The sequence below is a fragment of the Bos indicus x Bos taurus genome, chromosome 8, assembly GCF_003369695.1.
Source record: "Bos indicus x Bos taurus breed Angus x Brahman F1 hybrid chromosome 8, Bos_hybrid_MaternalHap_v2.0, whole genome shotgun sequence".
Taxonomy (NCBI): domain Eukaryota; kingdom Metazoa; phylum Chordata; class Mammalia; order Artiodactyla; family Bovidae; genus Bos; species Bos indicus x Bos taurus.
In genome coordinates this window covers 8,403,251-8,424,773 of record NC_040083.1, presented here as the reverse complement: position 1 = coordinate 8,424,773, position 21,523 = coordinate 8,403,251, and the positions used below count along the sequence as shown (strand labels likewise).

Genomic DNA, 21,523 nt, shown 5'->3' with positions numbered 1-21,523 from the left:
AACCTCCCTCCCACCCACCCCCTAGGTCATCACAGAGCACCGAGCTGAGCTCCCTGTGCTCTGCAGCAGCTTCCCACTAGCTGTATGTTTTACACGTGGTAGTGTCTATAGTAAATCCTAATCTCCTTATTCATCCCACCCTACCTTTCCCCATCCCGAATCCACATGTCTAGTCTCTACATCTGTGTCTCTATTCGTGGCCTGCAAAAAGGTTCACCTGTACCGGTTTTCAGATTCCACATATGTGCGTTAATATACGATATTTGTTTTTCTCTTTCTGACTTACTTCACTCTGTGTGTCAGTCTCTAGGTCCATCCATGTCTCTACAAGTGACCCAATTTCATCCCTTTTTATGGCTGAGTAGTATGCCATTATATACATGTACTACATTTTCTTTATCCATTCACCTGTCAATGGGCATTTAGGTTGCCCCATGACTTGGCTGTTGTAAATAGTGCTATAATGAACATTGGGGTGCGTGTGTCTTTTTGAATCATGGCTTTCTCGGAGTGTATGTCCAGGAGTGAGACTGCACCCTCAGCATCAGCTGATGTGTTCTGGATGGATGTGCTCCCTGTGTGGGGTGGGGGTGATACTGGTGTCCTTGGGACCAGACTGCTGGCCCTTTGGAGTGATCCCCTCCCCTACCTCTAACTTCCCATGTCGTTCCTTGGCTGGGTGGACGTTTTGGTCAGTCTCTGAGTCCCCCACCGGCAGAAGGGACAAAGAATGGTATGAAGTCACCAAATATTAGTCTTGGTACAGTGCCCTGTCCCTGAGACAGTGAGATTACGTGGTCATTTTCACCTTGGGGGTGATGAAGAGTAGGAGGATGAAGATCCAAAGTCAGCGGCCCTTCAGCAAACTTGAGACGGCTGCAGGAGGCCCCCACCTCACCCCAGAATGTGGGACTGTGAGCTTGGTGGAGTTCACCACGGCTGCTTAGAATCAAAAGGACCCCAAAAGTCACCTGATTCAAGCCTCCCTTCCTCCCACCACCACCACACACTCATTATTCAGGAATTCTCTTCCCAGCTAACTGCCTGCTCACTCCTCCACTGATAAAGCTCTCACTTCTAGAAAGTTCTCCCTGCTGCTGAACTGAAATCTGTCTCTCTGATGCTTCCATCTGATGGCTCCTGTTCTGACCTCTGAACCTTTCCAAATCAGCTTAATCCTTGTTCCACTCACTCAGCCATCCTCCAGCCAGCACTGGCAGAGCTCTGCACCAGTGGGTGGAGAAGAGCAAGCATCCACTCAGCAGTCGTGATGTGTAGGCTCTCCACATGGATCATCTCATTTAATGTTCACACCAAGCTCGGTTGGGTGGGTACTATTGTCCTTATTTCACAAGGATGCAACTGAGGTTCAGAGAGGTTAGGTAACTTGCAAATCATCACACAGCGAAAAATAATACCAGTATTAACCTCGAGATTGCCTGGCACCAGAGTCTGTCCTTCCTGCCAAAGCTATTTAGCAGTAGCCAACTTCTCGAGGACTAGGGGTGAAGGATGGTGAAGAGTGTATTTGCTGAGCAGAAAAGGCAAGAGGGCCACTACGGACGAAGAGAAGAGCTTAGGCAAAAGCTCAACAATCTTTAAAATACCTGATCCTGTGTTTGCTCCTTGAGTTCCAAGAAAATGAACAGGGGAGAAAATTCTAAAAGGACAACAAAATCTTTCCAAATCTTAATGTATGGGTAGATTTTTCCTTTAATGTGGCTATTGGTTTTTCTTTAAGATAAACACAAAAGCTTAGTGAACGGGGAAACATTAAGCACTTACTCAAAAAATTAAACATAGAATTACCCTACCCATAGAATTACCTATGTTCCAGCAATTCCACTTCTGGGGATACATCCAAAAGAAGTGAAAGCAGGGACTGGAGCAGATATTTGCACACCCATGTTCATAGCAGCAATGGCCAGACAGTGGAAGTAACCCACCAACAGATGGATGGATAAACAAAATGTGGTCTATACATAAAATACAATATTATTCAGCCTTTAAAAGAAAGGAAATTCAGATACAGGCTTCAATATGGATGAACTTTAAGGACCTTCTACTAAAGGAAAGAAACCAATCACAAAAAGACAAATACTGTATGATTCCACTTATATAAGGTACCTAGGGCGATCAAATCTGTAGAGACAGAAAACAGAAAAGGATTTGCAGGGGACTGTGAGGAGGGGAAAGTGGAAGGTAGTGTTTAATGGATACAGAGTTTCAGTTTTGCAAGATGAAAAAAGTCCTGGAGACGGATGGTGGTGATGGTTCCACAGCAACGACAATGGACTTAATGCCACTGAACTGACACCAAAAAAGGGTTAAAAAGGTAAATGTTATGTTGTGTGTATTTTACCACAATAAAATTAAAATTAAAAAGTTCTAGTGGAAGTACTGTAGTTCTACGGAGCCCATGTCTTCTGTTCACACCTTAAAAATACCCCAGTAGCTGAGGCATACTTCTTGGAGCTGGAGAACATGGGTTTGAGTCCTGATTCTGGTTGCATACACTAAACCTCAATTTCCTCATCTGTTAAATGGCAGCAATTACCTCTTTCATAGGTTGATTGTGACCAATTAAATAAATTGATGGATAATTAAATGCTTTAAACCTATAAAGTAGCACACCTGTGCAGGCTGGTTGTATTATTATTTACTAAGAGCTGAATCCTGGGCAGCAACTACATGTCCAGAGCTTTTTGGAAAGATCCTTTGGAAATGAGAAATCTAGTCCTTTCCAGCAGGTACTGAGAAGTTCACAGTAGCAGGGAGAGAAGAGAATACTCCAGAGATCTGGGGAGAACTGTGTACTATTGGGTCCTCACTACATGTTCTGACCAGAAGGGTTGCCTCTTCTTCTGTCCTCTGCAACCCTCTAGCCAACTCCCAGCCATCCTTTACCCTTAGCAGCCGGTGTGGCCAGGAGAGAAAGCACATCAGCATCCCATGCCCCACCCCCAGCAAGGAAGAGAGAGACTCCAGGTAAAGACCTAGGAAACAGTGGATTGAGGAAAACCAGCCTCTAGGAACTCATTGCCCTAGGAGTCTTCGGAGTCCTTGGGGAAGACAGATTTATCCCAGAACAGCCCCCGGGGAGTGGGGGATGCCTGGAATCTTCACAATGACAATGATGACAACCATGTGATTTATTGAGTGCCACTGTGTACCAGGGTTTCCCAGGTGGCACTAGTGGTAAAGAACACGCCTGCCAATGCAGGAGATGTAAGAGACACAGGTTCGATCCCTGGGTCAGGAAGATCCCCTGAAGGTGGGCATGGCAACCCACTTCAGTATTCTTGCCTGGGAGAACCCCATGGACAGCGGAGCACGTCAGGCTACAGTTCATAGGGTCGCAAAGAACTGGACACAACTGAAGTGAAGCACGCACGCACGCACTGTGTACCAAGCACTGTGGGAGCTCTATCCCCTATGCTCACATATAACCCTACGAGTTAGATGTTTTTACTGCTTCCATTTTACAGATGAGAACACTGATGCCCATAGAGGCAAAATAACTCATGCAAGTAGTTAAGGAGCAGAAACAAGCTAGGAGCTCACAGCTGCCTGAATTCCCAGTCTATGCTCTTACAACCACAGAAAGTTCTGAGGCACGGCCCCAGCATCAAGGCCATCTTCAGGCCAGGGGCTGCCCTGGACTCCCAGGTGGCCTCCTCACGACTCTGAGTGGTGGCTGAGAACAGAGCACGTGCCTGGCAAGGTGCAGTGTGACCGGATCCTAGGTACTGTGGTCTCGGTGTCCGTCAGGCAGCAGCCATCAGCATCCAGGCAAGACCCTCCACCAGCAAAAAGATGACACCTCCCTGAAGGTTCAGGTGATCGTTAGCATTTTTAGAAGTAAATATTTTTTTTTAAAGAGTTGCACACTATTTTATAGACAGAGTGCTACTGTACAGTTAAGACTACAGACAGTGTAATGTTCATGAGCACTGGGAAACCAAAAAATTCAGGTGACTCACTTTATTGCACTGTTCACTTCATTGCAGTGGTCTGCAACTGAACTCGATATACCTCCAAGATCTGCGTGTGTTTGCCTCCAATAAATCTAAGAAATATTGCATAGACTCAACCCTTTCTGGCCATTTGCTGAGCTTGTTAGCATACTCTGCTGTGCTCATGAGCATATTAAGGACACATGTTTAATTTCCCTGGCTCCAACCTATATTCAAGGCCACGCATTTCTACGTAATACCTGTTGCAAAACAACCTTTGGAAAACTATGACCGAGAGTGTTGGAGGCCCCTTCCAGTGTCCATCTCCAGGGTTTACAAAGCAAGTCCAAGCCACCTCAATCTGGATACTGAAAGAGGCCTCCCCAGGTCAAGCTGGGGTTGGAACTTTGGAACTCTGGCTCTGCAACTCCCCAGCTGTGTGTGTGCATGCATGCTAAGTCGCTTCAGTAGTCGTGTTCAGCTCTTTGCCACTCTGGACCATAGCCCACCAGGCTCCTGTGTCCATGGGATTCTCCAGGCAAGAATACTTGAGTGAGTTTCTATGCCCTCCTCCAGGGGATCTCCTGGACCCAGGGATTAAACTTGCGTTTCTTATGTCTCCTGCATTGGCAGGCTGGTTCTTTACCACTAGGGCCACCTCTGTGCCCTGCAGCATATCCCTTGACCTCCTGAAGCCTCAGTTTCTTTTGAAGGTAAAGTGGTGATGGTGGTTACACCTGCTCACCTTGCCAGGAGGTCTTGGGCAGAGCCTGAGATGACCCAGGGCATGCGGGCCAACAAAGGGAACTCCCTGAACAAGAGCCCTCTCTTGCCCAAAGAAAACACACACCCTCTTCTGAGCTGGCACCAGCACCCTGGGGTGGATGAGTTTGGCAGAACCTTTTCAAGGGCAGAAAGGGGCTTGTCAGGGGCAGCATTCGGGACCCCGAATGGGGGTGGGGTGGAGGGTCCTGGCTTTCTTCCGCTTTCCCACCATCCCAGGCTGCCCTGGCAGGAGTTCAGGTATTGGGAACTGTAAGCCAGGTCAGGCTGCAGCCTGACCGGTTTCCTCCCCTGGCAGCCAAGGCGGGGGCAACCAAACTGGTTTGTCAGGGCCACCAGTGGCACCTGGATTCTCCCCCTCATGTCCACCCAGAAGGAGCAGCCCCTCTTCTCCTTTCCCAAACCCCCACTTCCACGTGCTCCCCCTTGCCCAGCCCCAGATCCTACAGTCTGGATGGGGAAAGGAGGGAGCCCAGCCCGTCTGGTCCAGGCCTTGCACCCCTTTGCCCTGATTCTGGAGGCTGTCATCCCACCCACGCTCTCCCCAAGCTCCCCTCCCCACTCCCACCAGCTCCGCGCAGGTGCTGGCCTCCAGGCCCTTGGGGACCGTCTTCAGGAAGTTCCCAGCAGCCAATGCAAATGAAGCCAGCCACTCCCTGTAATTGAAGAGTAACTTGCAAGGACAGATCTGGCCGCCTGGCAGCTGGAGGCTTCTCCAGGAGACTTAATCCTTAGCTTTCTGAGTCATCGGGGGCTTCTTGGCTCGAGACAAAACGGAGGGTGGTCTAGGGGCCAAGTGTGTCTCGTAAGCCAGCTTTGGACAACCTCTGCTAAAAACCAGAACTGGTCCAAAGAGTGTCTTGGGGCTAAAAGTTAGAATTCCACCCAGGACAAGGCCCACACTTGCGTTTGAAGGCTGAGGTCATGGCCAAGACTGTAGGAGGGCATCTGCCAGGATGACAGGCAGCTGGGACACCTGTGGGTGTTAGCACGACGGGGCCCAAGGACTTCTCACTTCAAACCTGGGCTCTGCGCTTGGCTGCTGGCCTGGCCGAATGGGACAGTGATGGCTGCCCCCATTGGGAGGTTGCGGGTGACCCCAGCTCCACGCAGGTATTGCCCGGCCAGATAGGAGGAGATCAGAGCACCCTCCGGCAGATTCAGCTCTGCAAAGCCCAGAACAACTTCCATAATTCACCTCCCCAGGTCCACACACAAGTGCCTCCACACAGGTCTGCAGTTCAGCTTTGAGCATCAGAAACCAATGACCCCACACTGCTACCTGCCCTCTGGGACACGTTTGCTGGCCTTGCCCATCATCCTCCACACACCATCCTTCAGAAATACCCTCCCAGCATCTCACTTCTCAACTTAAGGCCTCTGAGTGGCCTACATGCTCTCCTTCTGAAATACCCACCCAGCATCTCACTTCTCAAGTTAAGGCCTCTGAGTGGCCCAGGGCTCTCAGCTGAGATTCTTAACCTTTCTTTTAGGAATTTGACCATTCTCTCTATGGACACTCTCCCCAGAAAAAAATGTGCATGCAAATTCCAGATGCAATTCTGGGCTCCGGTCAGTCCTGAGATCCTTCCTTGGATGTCCTCACGTTTCGTGAATTCCAGTTCAAGAGCCCAGCTTCTGTGATGAAGTCCAGTGCTCTCACATGATCTATACAGCTTGCCCTCTGCAGACTGAAGCCTTCAGGCCCTCTGTCCCCAAGCCCAGACCCTCAGACTTCAGTTTTTCCCCCCAGAAACTGCAAACCAGGTGTGGTCCCTTTACGCAAAGAGCGCACTCCACTTGCCTCTGGTCTCTGCCCTTGATGACCCTCCATCGGGACTGCCTATTCCCACTGACTCCCACCAAACTCCTCCTCGTTGTCCCACACTGGACTCCACAGCCTCCCTGCAGGAAAGCTTCCCCTGCTCCCACACTCAGCATCCTGGGTCAGGACATTTCCCCCATGTGAACATCTCTCCTCCTGGTGCCTGGTTTTGCCCTAAGCCTGGGCACCTGCTCGCATGTTGCTTTTGGAGGAATCTTCAGTTCCTGCTATGTCATTATGTCATGTACACAAGTGTCATAAAAAAAGAACAGGACTCTATTCTAGCAGTCCATTGGTTAAGACACCACGCTCCCACTTCAAAGAGTGCAGGTTTGATACCTGGTTGGGGAACTAAAATCCCACATGCTGTGCAGTATTATGATCAAAAAAATAAAAAAGAATTAAACCAGAGACTGTCATTTTCTATCCATCCCTCCACAAAAGCAAAAAAGAGTAGTACAGATGCCCACCGAATCCTAGCAGTGCAAAGCTCACGTCTTTGCAGGAAGAGACCAGGCGCCAGGTGTCACGGTCTCTTGGCAGAGAAGAGTGTTATGGGGCTTTGGCTCCAGCCTTCTACCAGTTGGTCAATTTGTGATGGCCCCTGGGTATGGAAGTCTGAGTTCTCTGGCTCAATCTGCCTCATAACTCTGATGGAAGTCAGGCAGCAGTTCTCGAGCCAGACCCCATCCTGGAGTCAGTGGTTGTTTCTCTGAGGTGGTTGGGAGTATGTGTATATGGGGAGGGATGGGGTGCTGTATTTTTAGAAAGCTCTGGGTGGTGATGGAACCCAGGGCTCCTGCTGGTCCCTGGGGCAGAGGTTCAGGGGTGAAGGGGACCTCAGGATCAGCAGCCAGCTTATTTCCTGGCACAAGAGACACTCCAAGGAATGCATGGGTCACTGGTTTCTGTGACACAGGCAGGTAGCCATGAGGCTTGATTACAAACAGGAGGAAAGCGCGTTGCTCTGGAGCTGCCGGAGCTGTGTCTCCACCCATGTAGTTTTATCACCATCATTTCCCTGAGAAGCTGTCGTACTTATTTATTTTTCTGGGTGGTTGTTTGTTGTTTAGTTGCTAAGTCATATCCTACTCTTTTGTGATCCTCATGGACTGTAGCTCTCCAGGCTCCTCTGTCCATGGGATTCTCCAGGCAAGAGTACTGCAGTGGGTTGCTATTTCCTTCTCTAGGGGATCTTCCCAACACAGGGATCGAACTTGAGTCTCCTGACAAATCAAAATGTATCAATTTGTCAATAAATGAGAAATAAGTGCTTCAGTTACACCCCGCGATTTCCTCATCCACTGCCTCACAGAGTCACCACTTCAGTTTGTAGTGAGAACACTCAAGACATACTCTTGTAGCACATTTCAAATGCACAGAGCAGTGTGGTTGGCTGCGGGGACATCCTCCGTGGTCCATCTCCAGGGCTTTCTTGTCCTGTGTAACTGAAGCTCTGTCCTTGACTCACAGCTCCGCGTGTCCCCCTCTGCGTCTGCGAGTTCCACCTTTTTAGATTCCAAATATGAGTGAAATCATGCAGTGCTTGCCCTTCTGTGTCTTGCTTATTTCATTTAGCATAATGCCCTTCAGGTCCGTCCATGTTGTTGCTAATGACAGGATTTCCTCCTTTTTAAGGCTGAATAGTATTCCATCGTATGTGTGTGTATCACAGTTCCTTTAACCATTCATCTGTCAACAGACCTGGCCTGACACAGCCTGTTTGCATACCTTGGCTCTTGTGAATAACATGGGGGTACAGCCACAGCTTCAAGATCCTGGTTTCATTTCTTTGCATGTATACTCTGAAGTGGGATTGCTGGAGCCTTTTGAGAAACCATTTTGGAGATTTTTTCCCTAATTGTCCAACCTCATCAAATTTTAATAACATAGGTATTCTGTATGTCTGATTATATACTATATCTGCTTTATACATTATAAAGCTTACTCTTTATATTCAATGCAAGGTTAAAGATAAGTAAATAACATTTTAAGATTAAATTTAAAACTGAAAAACTATTAACATCAAACTTAATTGTACTTTCTGAGTAACTTTTAATGTGGCTTATTTATGTACCTAATTTGTAATTGTCAATTTATATAAGCAAAGAAACAATTTATATAAATATATCATGACAAGAGCAATGCAAACAATTCTTAAAATGTCATTCAAAACTGTTATTTTCCTGGGAAAACAATGGGCAAAATTAATTCCTTAAAATTATTTTCAGTAAATTTAACTTTCAACTTTTGCTTAACACAGCGAGGCAACCAGTTGATAAGGGATGTGGGGTGGGTGGTCTAGGAGACCTCTGTGAGAACCAGGGACCCCACTGGCTGCCCTCTAGTCCACCAGCCCCCAGTCCTCAGCATTCCCATTCCTCAGATGAGCCACGTTTTCTCCAATGGGGCCTTTGCACACGCTGTTTCCCCTGTCTGCTTCCTCCTTTTCCACCTTTCTTTGCTCAGTGATCCCCTCTGACACAGCCCATCCTTCCCCACTTCCTCAGGGACCTGCTCCCTGACTTCCTCGAGCAAGTCCCTTCTTTCTACAGTGCCCACCCAGCACTAAGCAGCCCTGAGCAGGATTATACTATGCGTGTTTCCCCCAGGACTTCACCACCTTCCTGGACCACAGATGAGTTCTTGACCCATGGAAGGAAGGCCCCTAATGAACACTTGTTGAAGGGATAAATGAATAGCTCCATTACTACACTTCACATGTCACAATTTGTCCATTTACTCACTAGACATGTTTTGGCCCTCACTGAGCACAGAGCGCTGAGCTGGGCACTGAGAGAAAAGAGGGGATGCCATCTGTCCAGCTGTCTCCTCTTCCCCAGGCTGGAAGCTCTCTGAGGGCAGGGGTCACGACAGAGGTACGTCCCACCTGCGTCATATTCTCTTGGTGGCCCTCCTGCTCCTTAAGGGTCCCCAGGGACAGGCTGCGGGTCAGGCAGGCCTCTATCCCCCTCCACGCCCGACCATCGGTCCTGCCGCTCAAATCTGCCCTTGCTGCCCGTGCCTGCTGACCTGGCACTCTCAGGCCACACTGACTCCTGTCTGGACTGGGCCGAAGTCTCCCCGCAGGCCACCACATGACCATGGTCTCCCTGGGCAGGCCCTGGGCTGCCTGGAGTACAAAGCCCTGGCTTCTAACACAGCACTCACGGCCCTCCCAGCTGCCTTCCTCCCACCTCTCCACTCAACATGCGGTTTTCTGCCTCCCCCGACAGGTGCCAACGACAACAAACTCAGTCTTGTTTCCCACCCGTGCCATGTGGCTCCTTGCCCCTCGGATCTCAGGCAGGCCGCACCCACGCCGTGCCTCCCCCACAGTCTTTCCTGGCTCAGTCCCACTCAGCCACTGAGATGTCGCTTAAGCCTCGTCCTCTCCAGGAGAACCCATATCCTCAACGGAGCATTCCCCGTCACCTGATTTTGTTCCTCTTTACACATGTGTCAATATCGGCTTGTGTATCTCTCCTGTGAGAACTCTGAAGGCAAGAGATGTGTCTAACAAGACACATCCTAATGTTGCTAGAACTTAGCACAGTGCCTAGTGATTAACAGGCCCTCAGGAACAGCTTGACAGATTAATTGTGGATGGATAAATGAATGGATGCACATGCATGGATGGAAAGATGGTTGGGTGGAGAGATGAATGAATGAACAATGAGTGAATGGGCGATAGATGGATTGAGAGATGGGTGAATGGATGACGAGTGAGTATTCGGATGGTGGATAGATGGATGGAGAGAGGGATGGATGAATGAAAAGACCTATGGAGAGATGCAAAGATGCGGCCTGGAGAGTTTTCCCACAGTGCAGAAACAAACACTTCTTTTCCTACAGCGTTCATTGACTACTGCCTTGCAGTGGGCTCTGTATAAGGCACTTGGACACACCATCCCACTTGATCCCCCTGACAATCCTATGAAGTAAACACGCCTATTCCCCATTTTACGTTGGAGGGAGTGGTGGTCCAGGAGTCACAACTAGGAGGAGCCAGAGCTGTGTCCATCATCCACCCAGCACCCTCCCCTCCCCCATCCTCAGACAGGGTACTGTCTTGGACCCTGGAGTCGCTGATTTGCCTTGAAAGGAAGGAAAAACACAGCCCACTAACCTTTAATTCTGCACGATGCAGAAGCCCCCCCCCTTCCCCCAGGAGCTGCTGTTGTTCAGTCACTCAGTTGTGTCTGACTCTGTGACCCCATGGACTAGAGCACGCCTGGCTTCCCTGCCCTTCTCTATCTCTTGGAGTGTACACAAATTCATGTCCAGTGAATGAGTGAGGCCATCCAACCATCTCATCCTCTGTCACCCTCTGCTCCTTCTGCCCTTAATTTTTTCTAGCATCAGGGTCTTTTCCAATGACTTAGCTTTTCCTGTCAGGTGGCTAAAGTATTGGAGCTTCAGCTTCAGCAACAGTATTTTCAATGACTATTTAGAGTTGATTTCCTTTAGGATAGATGGGCTTGATCTCCCCTGGGAGACTGAAGCCTAAATCCTAGTGACACTTCATAGCACTTTCTGCTGAGGCTCAAGGTGGAGCAGTGCTCCGTGTGCTAATATTTGTGTAAAGCCCTGCTCTCTCAGACTCTGGGGAGAGTTAAGGTAAAAACACTCATGCAGAGCCAAGACTGAGGAGCCAAAGTGAAGGCAGAATCAGTGGGTGGGGAGGGCTTGAAAAACAGCCCTATGGGCCGGGCAGAGACAGCCCCTCCTGAAGGCCCCAGGGGTACTCTGGCAGGGCCCTGAAGAGGGTGGTCACCAGGTGGGGGGGATCTGCAAGCAGGCTGGCCTCCACCCCAGGAGAAAAGCCAGGCTCCCTGTGTGCAGCACCTGGTCTCCATCTTCATAGAGGGAGCTGTGGAATACCCCTGTCTGTGCCCAAGCTCTTGTCCTGCAGAGCTGACACTGAGACAGGGGGCGAGAGAGACACGGCTGAGTTCACGGTGCCCCTGGTGGTGGCATCCATATGAGGGTCCAGGGTCCTTCTCTGTCACTTGTCCTGTCCTCTCCCTGCCAGAGATCTGTCCACAGGGCATGCACCTCACTCAGCAAGACCCTTTACTGAACCACCTCTGTCTTGAGATGCAATCATATGCTGGGGAGAGTCTTGCCCTCCTGACCACACTCTTACCCTGAGCCTCTGATGGAGTTGTGAGCAAGAGGCACGAAAGGCGGACTTCTCTGGTGGTCCAGTGGTTAAGAATCTGTTCTTCCATTGCAGGGGGCATGAGTTCGATCCCTGGTCAGGGAACTAAGATCCTGTATGCCACACAGTGCAGCTGAAAAGTAAACAAATTAAAAAGAGAGAGATGTGAAAGGAAGAAGATGGGAGAAGATGGCTTATCCTCCAAGGAGCATTGCCCAGTGCTACCCTCAGAGCTGATCTCTACATGGTCTAAACAATACTTGCCTAAGTCAGTGACCCAAGTGGCCAGTATAATGTCCCTGTCTCTGCAACCATCTCACGCTCCACTCATATCAGAATCTCTTTTATACTCTCACCTCCTTCCTGAAGGGTCTGAAGTGGAAACAGCATAAAGCATAGCTGAAATCAGCCTTTAAAACAAGAGCTAAATGTCAAAATATAGGCAAGGAGTGGGATAATCATATAAGAAAAAAATAGGATAAATGTAAGTTACTGTATAAAATTGCCCCCTGACCTTCCCAGGAGCCAAGGGAAAAAGGGAAACATGATACACTCCATGGCTTTCTCGAGCTAAAAATTGGTGACATACAACCGTTCATAGGACATGGACTCTGGGGTGAGCACATATTGATCAGCCATCCCTGCCACTTTGGTCTGGTTCATACTTGCTGCCCAGCCCTTCTGTGCCCCCAGGTTGCTCCATCACCGAGGCCGTGACAATCCTGGGAAACAAGCTCAGAGATTACCAGGGGCAGTTCAACACCACCCACCTGCTGGCCCTGTGCGACTACTTCCACAACACCTTCATCCGCCACTACAAACTCTACCAGTATGTGCTGGGCCAGGACCAGGATGTCAACCTGACTGTTACTAACCTGGAGGTGTGCACGCCGCCCCAGCCGCTCCCACTGGCCGAGGGCAAGGACCGGGAAGTCTGGAAGCACGAGCAGCAGCTGGAGGAGCTGAGCACGGCCGAGGTGCAGAAGCGGACCAACATGCTGCTGCTGAAGGGGGCCCTGCGCCTAGAGCAGCAGCACCTGCTGCAGGAGACATTCTCCCAGCTGCCTGGGCGGCGGCACCAGACTCTGAACAGAGAAGTGAGAGGGGCCCGTGGGGCAGGGGGAGGCTCTCCTGCCCCAGTCTATGTCCCTTCCGTCCAAGAGAACCTGCGGGCGGGACCCTGGGGTCCTCACCCTTGGGAGGGCACAGGAGGGCACAGGTTTTGTGCACATGTTTCATGAAACATCCCTCAGATGTATTCAATCCCCCATTTTAGTGATGAGATGACTGAGGCTCAGAGAGTTTAACTGATTTAACCCAAGGTTCCCGAGCTGGCATGTGGCCGAGTTTACATTTGGACTGAGGCCTGGTTGACCCCAAAGTCCAAGTTCTTTCTAGCACAGATTCCACCAAAGGAGCCCCCAGGTTCCAAACCACCATAGACTTCCGCAGTGCCCTGTCTGCCTGCAGAGCTGGCATTCATGGAGGCCTGGGGGATGGAGGAAGGGCCATGGGGGTTTCATCCTCTCCCCGCCCTCCGATCTCCTGCCAGGGCCTCCCACTGGCTGAACCCAGTCGGTAGTGACAGGTCAAGGGAGCTGGTTGATGCAGCTCTTAAAAGTCAGCCTCCTGGGGCATAGAGTAGGGTGGAGATGGACAGAGAGTAGGTCTGGGGAGCAGGGAATGGAAGATCCCAGCATATTGAGAAAGGAGACAGCTGGGTTGAGAAGAGGCACCTGAGGTGGGACTCTGCCTGCAGGTGGCCTCAGCTTTCCCCAGGCCCTGTTTACCAGCCACGTTCTGTTTCTTGCAGGAGCTAGAGAAACTCATCACTGAGGCCATTCACATCCAGATCGAGTGCCTCAAGGAGCTGCTGCAGTATGAGATACAGATAACCTTTGATATTTTGGACCTGAAACTTCAGAAGAAGACTCTAAACCTCAACGCTCCCATCCCTCCCTTGGTCCCCATTGCTGGTCAGCCAGGCCAAGACGAAGCTCTTAAGTTGTCCAAAACCCACAAAGGGAAGAAAGCAAAAGCAAAGAAGTAGAAGGCCCCTGATGTCTACGGTCTGAACACTCTGATTGAGGAAGAGCCATTTTCAATTATGAAAGGATTACGTGATGCACTCGGCACCCAATAGGTCAGAGATCTCTAGTGATTAAAAGAAACACACGCAAGTCCTGGCTGCAGAACTTGTTGAATGTCTGTTTCATGTGTAACTGAGTTACGTGGGTGAAGGAGGTGGGGACGGGGAAGACACAACACTTACTGCATGTTCTGTATCTTCTTGCTGGATACCACCTTTCACCTCCTGAAAATCCAATCCAAATAGATTTTCCCTGCAGGGTGGGAGAGGGCTGTCCCATGAGGCCAGTCAGACACCACTGGTGACTAAGTCTGAGCTCAGACAACAGACATGAACAACACAACAGCCCCAAGAAGGTCTCAACAGGTAAGAGGGAGGGTGGTGGTCCTGTCCCTCAGTGGGGTGCTTCCCCTGCAGCACCGTCAGGGAAACAGGTGCTGGGACCCCTTCCTCTCTGAGGATCTACCACATGCAGCCTGCTGTACCCACCGGCTTTCCTGCTGGAGGGCACAGAGCCCACACCTCTGGAAAACACTTCCTTCTGTGAGAATCCGTCTTGTTTAGCCTGAGACAGGGGAACAGGCACCATCCTGGAGGCCAGAGACCCAGCACTGCACCCAGCACTGTTGGCATCTGTGACCTTGTCCATGTCCTTTCTGTCTCTGAGCCCAGCGCTCCCTCCTGTCAAGTGGGAGACCTGCTGGCCAGAGTGGAAGGCCCACTCCCACACTAACATCCTCAGAGAGAGATGAATCATCCCCGAGAGCCCAAGAATAAAGCGTTCCAGAGGTGAGGTGACCATCCGCTCCGGTTGGTCTAGGACAGTCCTGGTTGACTTTTATTGTCCTGGAGTCCTGCCTGATGGGTCACTGTTCAGTGGAGTGTTATTCAGAATCTCTGTATGAGAAGCCAGGACAAGACTGACACCCCTCCACTTGGACTTCCAGCTCCTGCCAGCTTCCTGGTTTGTGAGTCACATGGGCAGTGAGTGAGTTTTCAGTAAACTTGACGCTAAAACCGGAAGATGACAAGGCTTGACCTCTGTCTCCTTCCCAAGCTTTTCCTGCCTTGGTGTAACCCTCTAAAAGACAGCGTGTGCGGCTCTCCCTGGGATGCTGGAATTCTGGCAGGTACAAGCAACTCAGAAGAGCTGACTCCTGCTCTGGGGTGGGCAAAGGGATGGACTGTTGCTGCTCCAGCCGGTGGTGGCTGGCCTGTAAGAGTCACGAGGCCACCTGGCCACTGGAAGGCCAGTGGGGAAGCGGGAGTGGCAGGCAAAGGGTATATTCGTGATGTGCAGGACCTTGAAGGCGGAATCTTGATGAAGGGCTCAGAGGGAGCAGTTGGAGCAGACTTGCTGCAGCAACTTTGCCACTTACTGGAGGGTGTAAACCTGCAACTATTTATCTTGGTATTTGCAACTGCATTTTCGTTTTCCAATACACCTATAACAGCAATGAGTTCAACAAGAAAGTGCGTGAGTTAGGAAAATGCAAGGATCTAGACTTCCTCTTTTTCAAGAAGGTTAATACAAATGGTTCTCTGCATTTAGCAACCACCCTGAGAACCATACCGGTGTTACTGAAAACAAGACAAAAATCTGCTCTAGTATCATCAGCGTGTAACTCAAAAGACTGTCTAAAGTCCTGGCCAAACATTATTCTGCATGTTTCTGACAGGGTGTTTTTTTTTTTTTGGATGAGACTAAGATTTGAATCTGCAGATGGAGTAAAGCAAATTGCCTTCCCTAATGTGGGTGGGCCTTGTCCAGTTAGTTGAAGGCTTAATAAACCAAAACCCCTGACCTTTCGAGTAAGAGCAAAATGATTGGAGGGATATAGAATCTGGAAGAGAGGAGACCAGGAAGGAAGCTATTAAAATAATTCAAGCCAAGTATAATATTAACTATCAGGTATGTAGTACACAGATATTTAGTAAGTACCTACTGTGTGCTAGCAACTATTCTGAGCCTTGAGAATACTGCACCAAACAGTAAAAAAAGAGCCCCTGCTCATGAAGTTTATAATCTGGTGGGACGAGAGAAAGTCAGTGAATCGACAAGCAAATATTTGATGTAACATGATGACAAGTTACGTGAGTTGAACACATGCTGTGTGCTAGGTACTCCTGTAAGCACTTGATGTGTAGTAACATTTTATTTTCATGACAGTCCTATGAAGTGGGTACTGTTATTACCATCACCATTTTACAGATGAGGAAGCTGATGGGCAGGGGCTAAGAAACACCAGGGAGTCTAGACATAGGTCATATTCTTCACCTCCCCATTTTACTGCCTTTCAAGTATCGGTGGCCTGGCAGTGGCAGGGGGTAGGGAGAAGTCCACAAGCAGGGGCCTTCCTCTCCCCAGCCCAGACATCCTGAGTCCCACAGCCTCCCTGCTCTTCTCCACTCCAGCAGCTCCTGAGCACTCATTGTTTTCCACCATTTTGCACTCCTGGTCCTCGTTTGCAAGTCCTGCCAGCTTACAACTCCTTTGAGAGCCAGGAGCCGTTGTACGTCTGTGATGTCTTCTTAGACCGTCACACGGTGTCAGGCACATTGTATGTCTGTAGACCTGAGAGCATTGCCAAAAACCACCAGTTCAGCCAAACACGGCTGTGTGGATAGAGTAGAAAAAGAAAACCACGATGGGAGAAGTCCTTTAAAGGCACTTGCACAGTGTTCTCTGTTTTTAAATGAGAGAACTGTTGTATCAATAAGACATGGAATTTTCATTAATAGGCGATAAATCAAGTCCTCAACCTTCTTGGCCAGGATACTCAGACTGGAGCAGGGTCTCAGTCCCTGGTCATCCTCACAGAAACTCGGGTACAGGGCTAACAACAGAAATATTGACATGACTTTACAGGGACCTGGCACCTATTGGCTTACAAAATAGCCCTATGCCTCAGCGCACACATACAGTTTTGACTGCCCAGATCAACAACTTCTTTGAAAAACTGGTCTCTGCTGCCTGCACCAACCACAGGGTTCTGATGGAGGCTCTTAGCCTTAATGCCTCCCTCCCTGGCCAAAGGAAGAGCACATTTCACACGTGGACCAGTACTAGAACACCATTGTGCTGGGCCACAGTGATTGGGCCAGGCATGGGCACATGACCCAAGCTAGACCAATCAAAATGCTCTTTAATCACCCCACCTACCACACCTCCAGCCCTGGTGATTGATTCAGGTGTTTTTCCACTTAGAGCTGTCAGGGTTCCCTCCCTTTTGGTGGGAGGCTATAAGGATTCTAGGAGACTGATATTCTAGCAGCTAAGATTCCAGGCTGAGAGAAGGAAGACACCATGCAAAGGGAAGCAGAAGACACAGAAGAGAGGTTGCTCCTTAATCCAATCACCTGGGAGGCAGCTCCACCCTGTCAGTGGTTTGAGCCAAGGAGCACACACCCATTATTTGATTGACGTTAGGAAGCTGGCAAGGCAGGGAATGCTTCTCCCATGACAGATGAAGAAACTGAGGCTCACACAGGTGAAATGATTACTCAAGGTCACTTGACTAATGAGGTGGGGGGAGGGGGGTGGAGATTGAAGTCATGACAGACGCATCCAGAGCTCCAACCTCTAGAAGAGAGCTTTTGTCTTCTCTACTATCTCAAAAGGCAGGGTCCCTGTAGCCAAGACCACCCCTCTGCCTGCATGTGTGATGGCTCCTGGGTTTAAGCCACACTTTTTACTCTGGACTCTCAGCCAGACTACAGTATCCACTCTTAGATGGAAGACTGTTCAGGGGCCAGGGGACAGAATCTGAATAGTCTCTTCTGTGGGAACCTGGACCTTTAAAGTCACTCTGCTTATTTAACTTATATGCAGAGTACATCATGAGAAACGCTGGGCTGGAAGAAGCACAAGCTGGAATCAAGATTGCCGGGAGAAATATCAATAACTTTAGATATGCAGATGACACCACCCTTATAGCAGAAAGTGAAGAGGAACTAAAAAGCCTCTTGATGAAAGTGAAAGAGGAGAGTGAAAAAGTTGGCTTAAAGCTCAACATTCAGAAAACTAAGATCATGGCATCTGGTCCCATCACTTCATGGGAAAAAGATGGGGAAATAGTGGAAACAGTGTCAGACTTTATTTTGGGGGGCTCCAAAATCACTGCAGATGGTGACTGCAGCCATGAAATTAAAAGACGCTTACTCCTTGGAAGGAAAGTTATGACTAACCTAGATAGTATATTGAAAAGCAGAGATATTACTCTGGCAACAAAGGTCCGTCTAGTCAAGGCTATGGTTTTTCCTGTGGTCATGTATGGATGTGAGAGTTGGACTGTGAAGAAGGCTGAGCACTGAAGAATTGATGCTTTTAAACTATGGTGTTGGAGAAGACTCCTGAGAGTCCCTTGGACTGCAAGGAGATCCAACCAGTCCATCCTAAAGGAGATCAGTCCTGGGTGTTCATTGGAAGGACTGATGCTGAAGCCAAAACTCCAATACTTTGGCCACCTCATGCGAAGAGTTGACTCATTGGAAAAGACTCTGATGCTGGGAGGGATGGGGGGCAGGAGGAGAAGCGGATGACAGAGGATGAGATGGCTGGATGGCATAACTGACGTAAGTTTGGGCAAACTCCGGGAGTTGGTGATGGACAGGGAGGCCTGGCGTGCTGCGATTCATGGGTCGCAAAGAGTCGGACACAACTGAGTGACTGAACTGAACTGACCTGACCTGGGTTTATCCATCATTATCATTCCCTCTTCAGAAAACATTCACCCCAACAGCAATGTCATCATACCCTATTCATTCAGTAATCTCTGCTATAAAATTCATTAAGTCCAAACTTCTGTCAACCATTCATGCTTTATTATTATAACTCCCTGTGATGGTACTTTTAAAATGTCCTCCAAAGGACTTTCTGACATTTTCTGTAAAGTTCTTTCATACCAGCTCCAAAGGTTGAGGAAACAGAGACCATCCCCAGTGCCCACATTTTTGAAATGAGGAGCAAGATAACCCTGGTAACGTTTCTGAAAGTGAAAGTGTTAGTCACTCAGTCGTGTCTGACTCTTTGTGACTCCATGGACTGTAGCCCACCAGGCTCCTCTGTTCATGGGATTCTCCAGGCCAGAATACTGGAGTGGGTTGCCATGCCCTCCTCCAGGGGATCTTCCCAACCCAGGGATCAAACCTGCGTCTCTTATATGTCCTGCATTGGCCGGTGGGTTCTTTACCATCTGAGGATCCCGCCTACTCCAGTCTTCTGAGAACTTGGCCATGTAGTTCCCAGCCTAGGTTCCAAGGCAGAATGAGAGCAGAGACATAGTTTTCTGAACTTGCTACAATATTGACATGTAGACACTACCATGTGTAAAATAGATAGCTAGTGGGAAGCGGCTGTATAGTGCAGGAAGCTCAGCTGGGTGCTCTGTGATGACCTAGAGGGATGGGATGTGGGGTGGGAGGGAGAGCCAAGAGGGAGGGGACCTATGTACACTTATGGCTAATTCACACTGTTGTACAGCAGAGACTAACACAACATTGTAAAGCAACTACATTCCAATTGGAAAAAAAAAAAAGATGGTATTCCCCAGACACCATCATCTCAGAAGAGTTTCTGGGGAGGCTGTCCTTCCTGTGGAGTTCAGATTTCCAGCACAATCTGGAAATGCCACCTCCATGATCCCCGTGCAAAGGAAGTGGTACAGCTAGAAAGAGTCTCTTCTGTAAACCGGCCTTAGGTGTTTTCTTCTGGAAGACTCCAAATGCCTCTATCGTTTTTGTGAATAGGCCAGATGAGTGAAAAAAAAGCTTTGGAACTCCCCTAGCAAAAGGATAGGGCTGTTGCTGAAAGGTGGGCAGCGCTACTCAAGATTCTTTGCAAGAAGCACTAACGTGGGCCAGCAGCTACTGCCTCCAGAACAAAGCCAGTTGGACGTCTTAGTGTCCTGAGGAGACTCACTTTCAAACTCTGAACCAGGAGGTTGCTGGTAATGGGGACTCAAAGCCCAGAGTTATCCCCACCCTGCAGGTGCAACTGAGAGAGACTGACAACTTCATGGAGTAGCCACGGCGCATGCGCTAAGAAGGTCCCCAGCTGTTCGGCTTCTTCAAACGTGTCATCCCATATGTTTCTTGTGGGGCCACCTCTCATTCTCAGGGCCTCACCTCAGATTCCAGCCAAGCCTACAGTAACTGCTCCATGCCAATTTTGTCCATTCCATAGTGCCTGTCCTTACTCCAGTGTTTGTCAAATGTCCCCTGCTTTCTGCCCGGGACTTTGCTCCTGTCACAGCCTGAGGCACTGTCAGGAACCATGCACGTCCTGGAAGTGTGGGATCCCTAAGATCCCATAGAACACTCTAGCCAGTGGGGGGAGGGGGCCTGTGGCTAAATGCTTCTTCCTTTCATCTCTCAGGCAGACCATTCTGAGACACCATCTATGGGGGCTTCTCAGAAGGTCCCATGGGATGAAGCACTAGTTGCTCCCAGTAGCGGACAACTCAGAGACACACCTAAATATTGGCTTTTCCTCCTCTGTCTTCCCTCTTTGGGCTTCATTTCTTCTTTTTGAGGACACTTCTCAAAGAAGCTATATGCTGCAAGCAAGCCTTTGTCTTAGGTTCTGGTTTTAAAAGGAACATAGGCTAAGACATGAATTTATCTTTGGGTTTCCATATACCAGCACTCCTGGAGAATGAAACGGCTACCCACTCCATTATTCTTGCCTGGAGAATTCCATGGACAGAGGAGCCTGGCAGGCTATAGTCCATGGGGTCACAAGAGTTGGACACAACTGAAAAACTGAACCGCCACCACCACCACCACACTAGCACTAACTCTGAAGTTTCAGTGACTATTGCTGGGTAACAAACTATCTCCAAAATTAATGGCTTAAAATAACAATAATCAGGATCGTTCTATTTGGGCAGGGTTCATATGGACTGCTTGTCTCTGCTCCACATGGAATCAGCTAAAATAGCTCAACTTGAGCTGAAGGAATCACTTCAAAGATGCTTGACTTGCATGGCTAGCTGGTACGCTGGTGCTGGTGGCTGGCTGGGAGCTCAGCTGAGACTGTTGACTCGGAGCCCTGACCTTCCATGTGGGTTCTCTCTATGGTTGCTTGGGCTTCCTCACAACATGGCAACCAGGTTCCAAGCAGTAGGAAATAGAAGGTGACAGTCCTCTTAAAGCAGAACTGTATTCTATTGTCCTATTGGTCAAAGCAGTGCTAGATCCAGCTCAGAATCAGGGGAGTGGGAAAATAGACATGCCTTTCAGGGCAAGGAGTGACAAAGCATTCTTAACCAACTTTGATCTGCCACACTGACCCAGAACACAGGATAAATGAAGAGTTAAGTAAACTGTTAATTACAGAAGCAAATTTGTTAATTAATGCTACCCACCAATACTCAGCAATTACTATCCCTTGAAACCCATATGGCTACTGTCATTCTATCTGAAATTTGAGAATAAAATACTACTTTTATTTGAGATAAGGAGGATTTTTTTTCCTCAGAGATGTAGAACAGCAGAGATGAAGGGATCCTAGGGGTACCCACTTTAGCCACCTTGCAGTACAGCTGAGGAGAATGAGTAACAGGGAGAGAAAGGAAATTGCCCAAGGTCACCATCGTGGTCTTTGGTGATGACATCAACTCAGGGCTCAAACACCTGGAATGCTGGGTGGAAGGGTGCCAGAAGGGCTGCCTTCTCCCTGCCATCAGGTCTTTGTCCCCGGAAAT

The 21,523-nt window shown here is 49.2% G+C and overlaps 1 protein-coding gene across 1 annotated transcript in view; it reads left to right on the top strand.

Moving 5' to 3' along the window:
• The window catches only part of C8H8orf74 (chromosome 8 C8orf74 homolog), a 30,876-nt gene extending 16,968 nt beyond the window's left edge, over window positions 1-13,908 (top strand). The window contains exons 3-4 of the mRNA XM_027550759.1: window positions 12,422-12,825; window positions 13,542-13,908. Coding sequence (XP_027406560.1) covers window positions 12,422-12,825; window positions 13,542-13,778 — 641 coding nt within the window. The 3' untranslated portion in view covers window positions 13,779-13,908. The remainder of the gene's footprint in view (window positions 1-12,421; window positions 12,826-13,541) is intronic.
• Window positions 13,909-21,523: the final 7,615 nt, after the last annotated feature.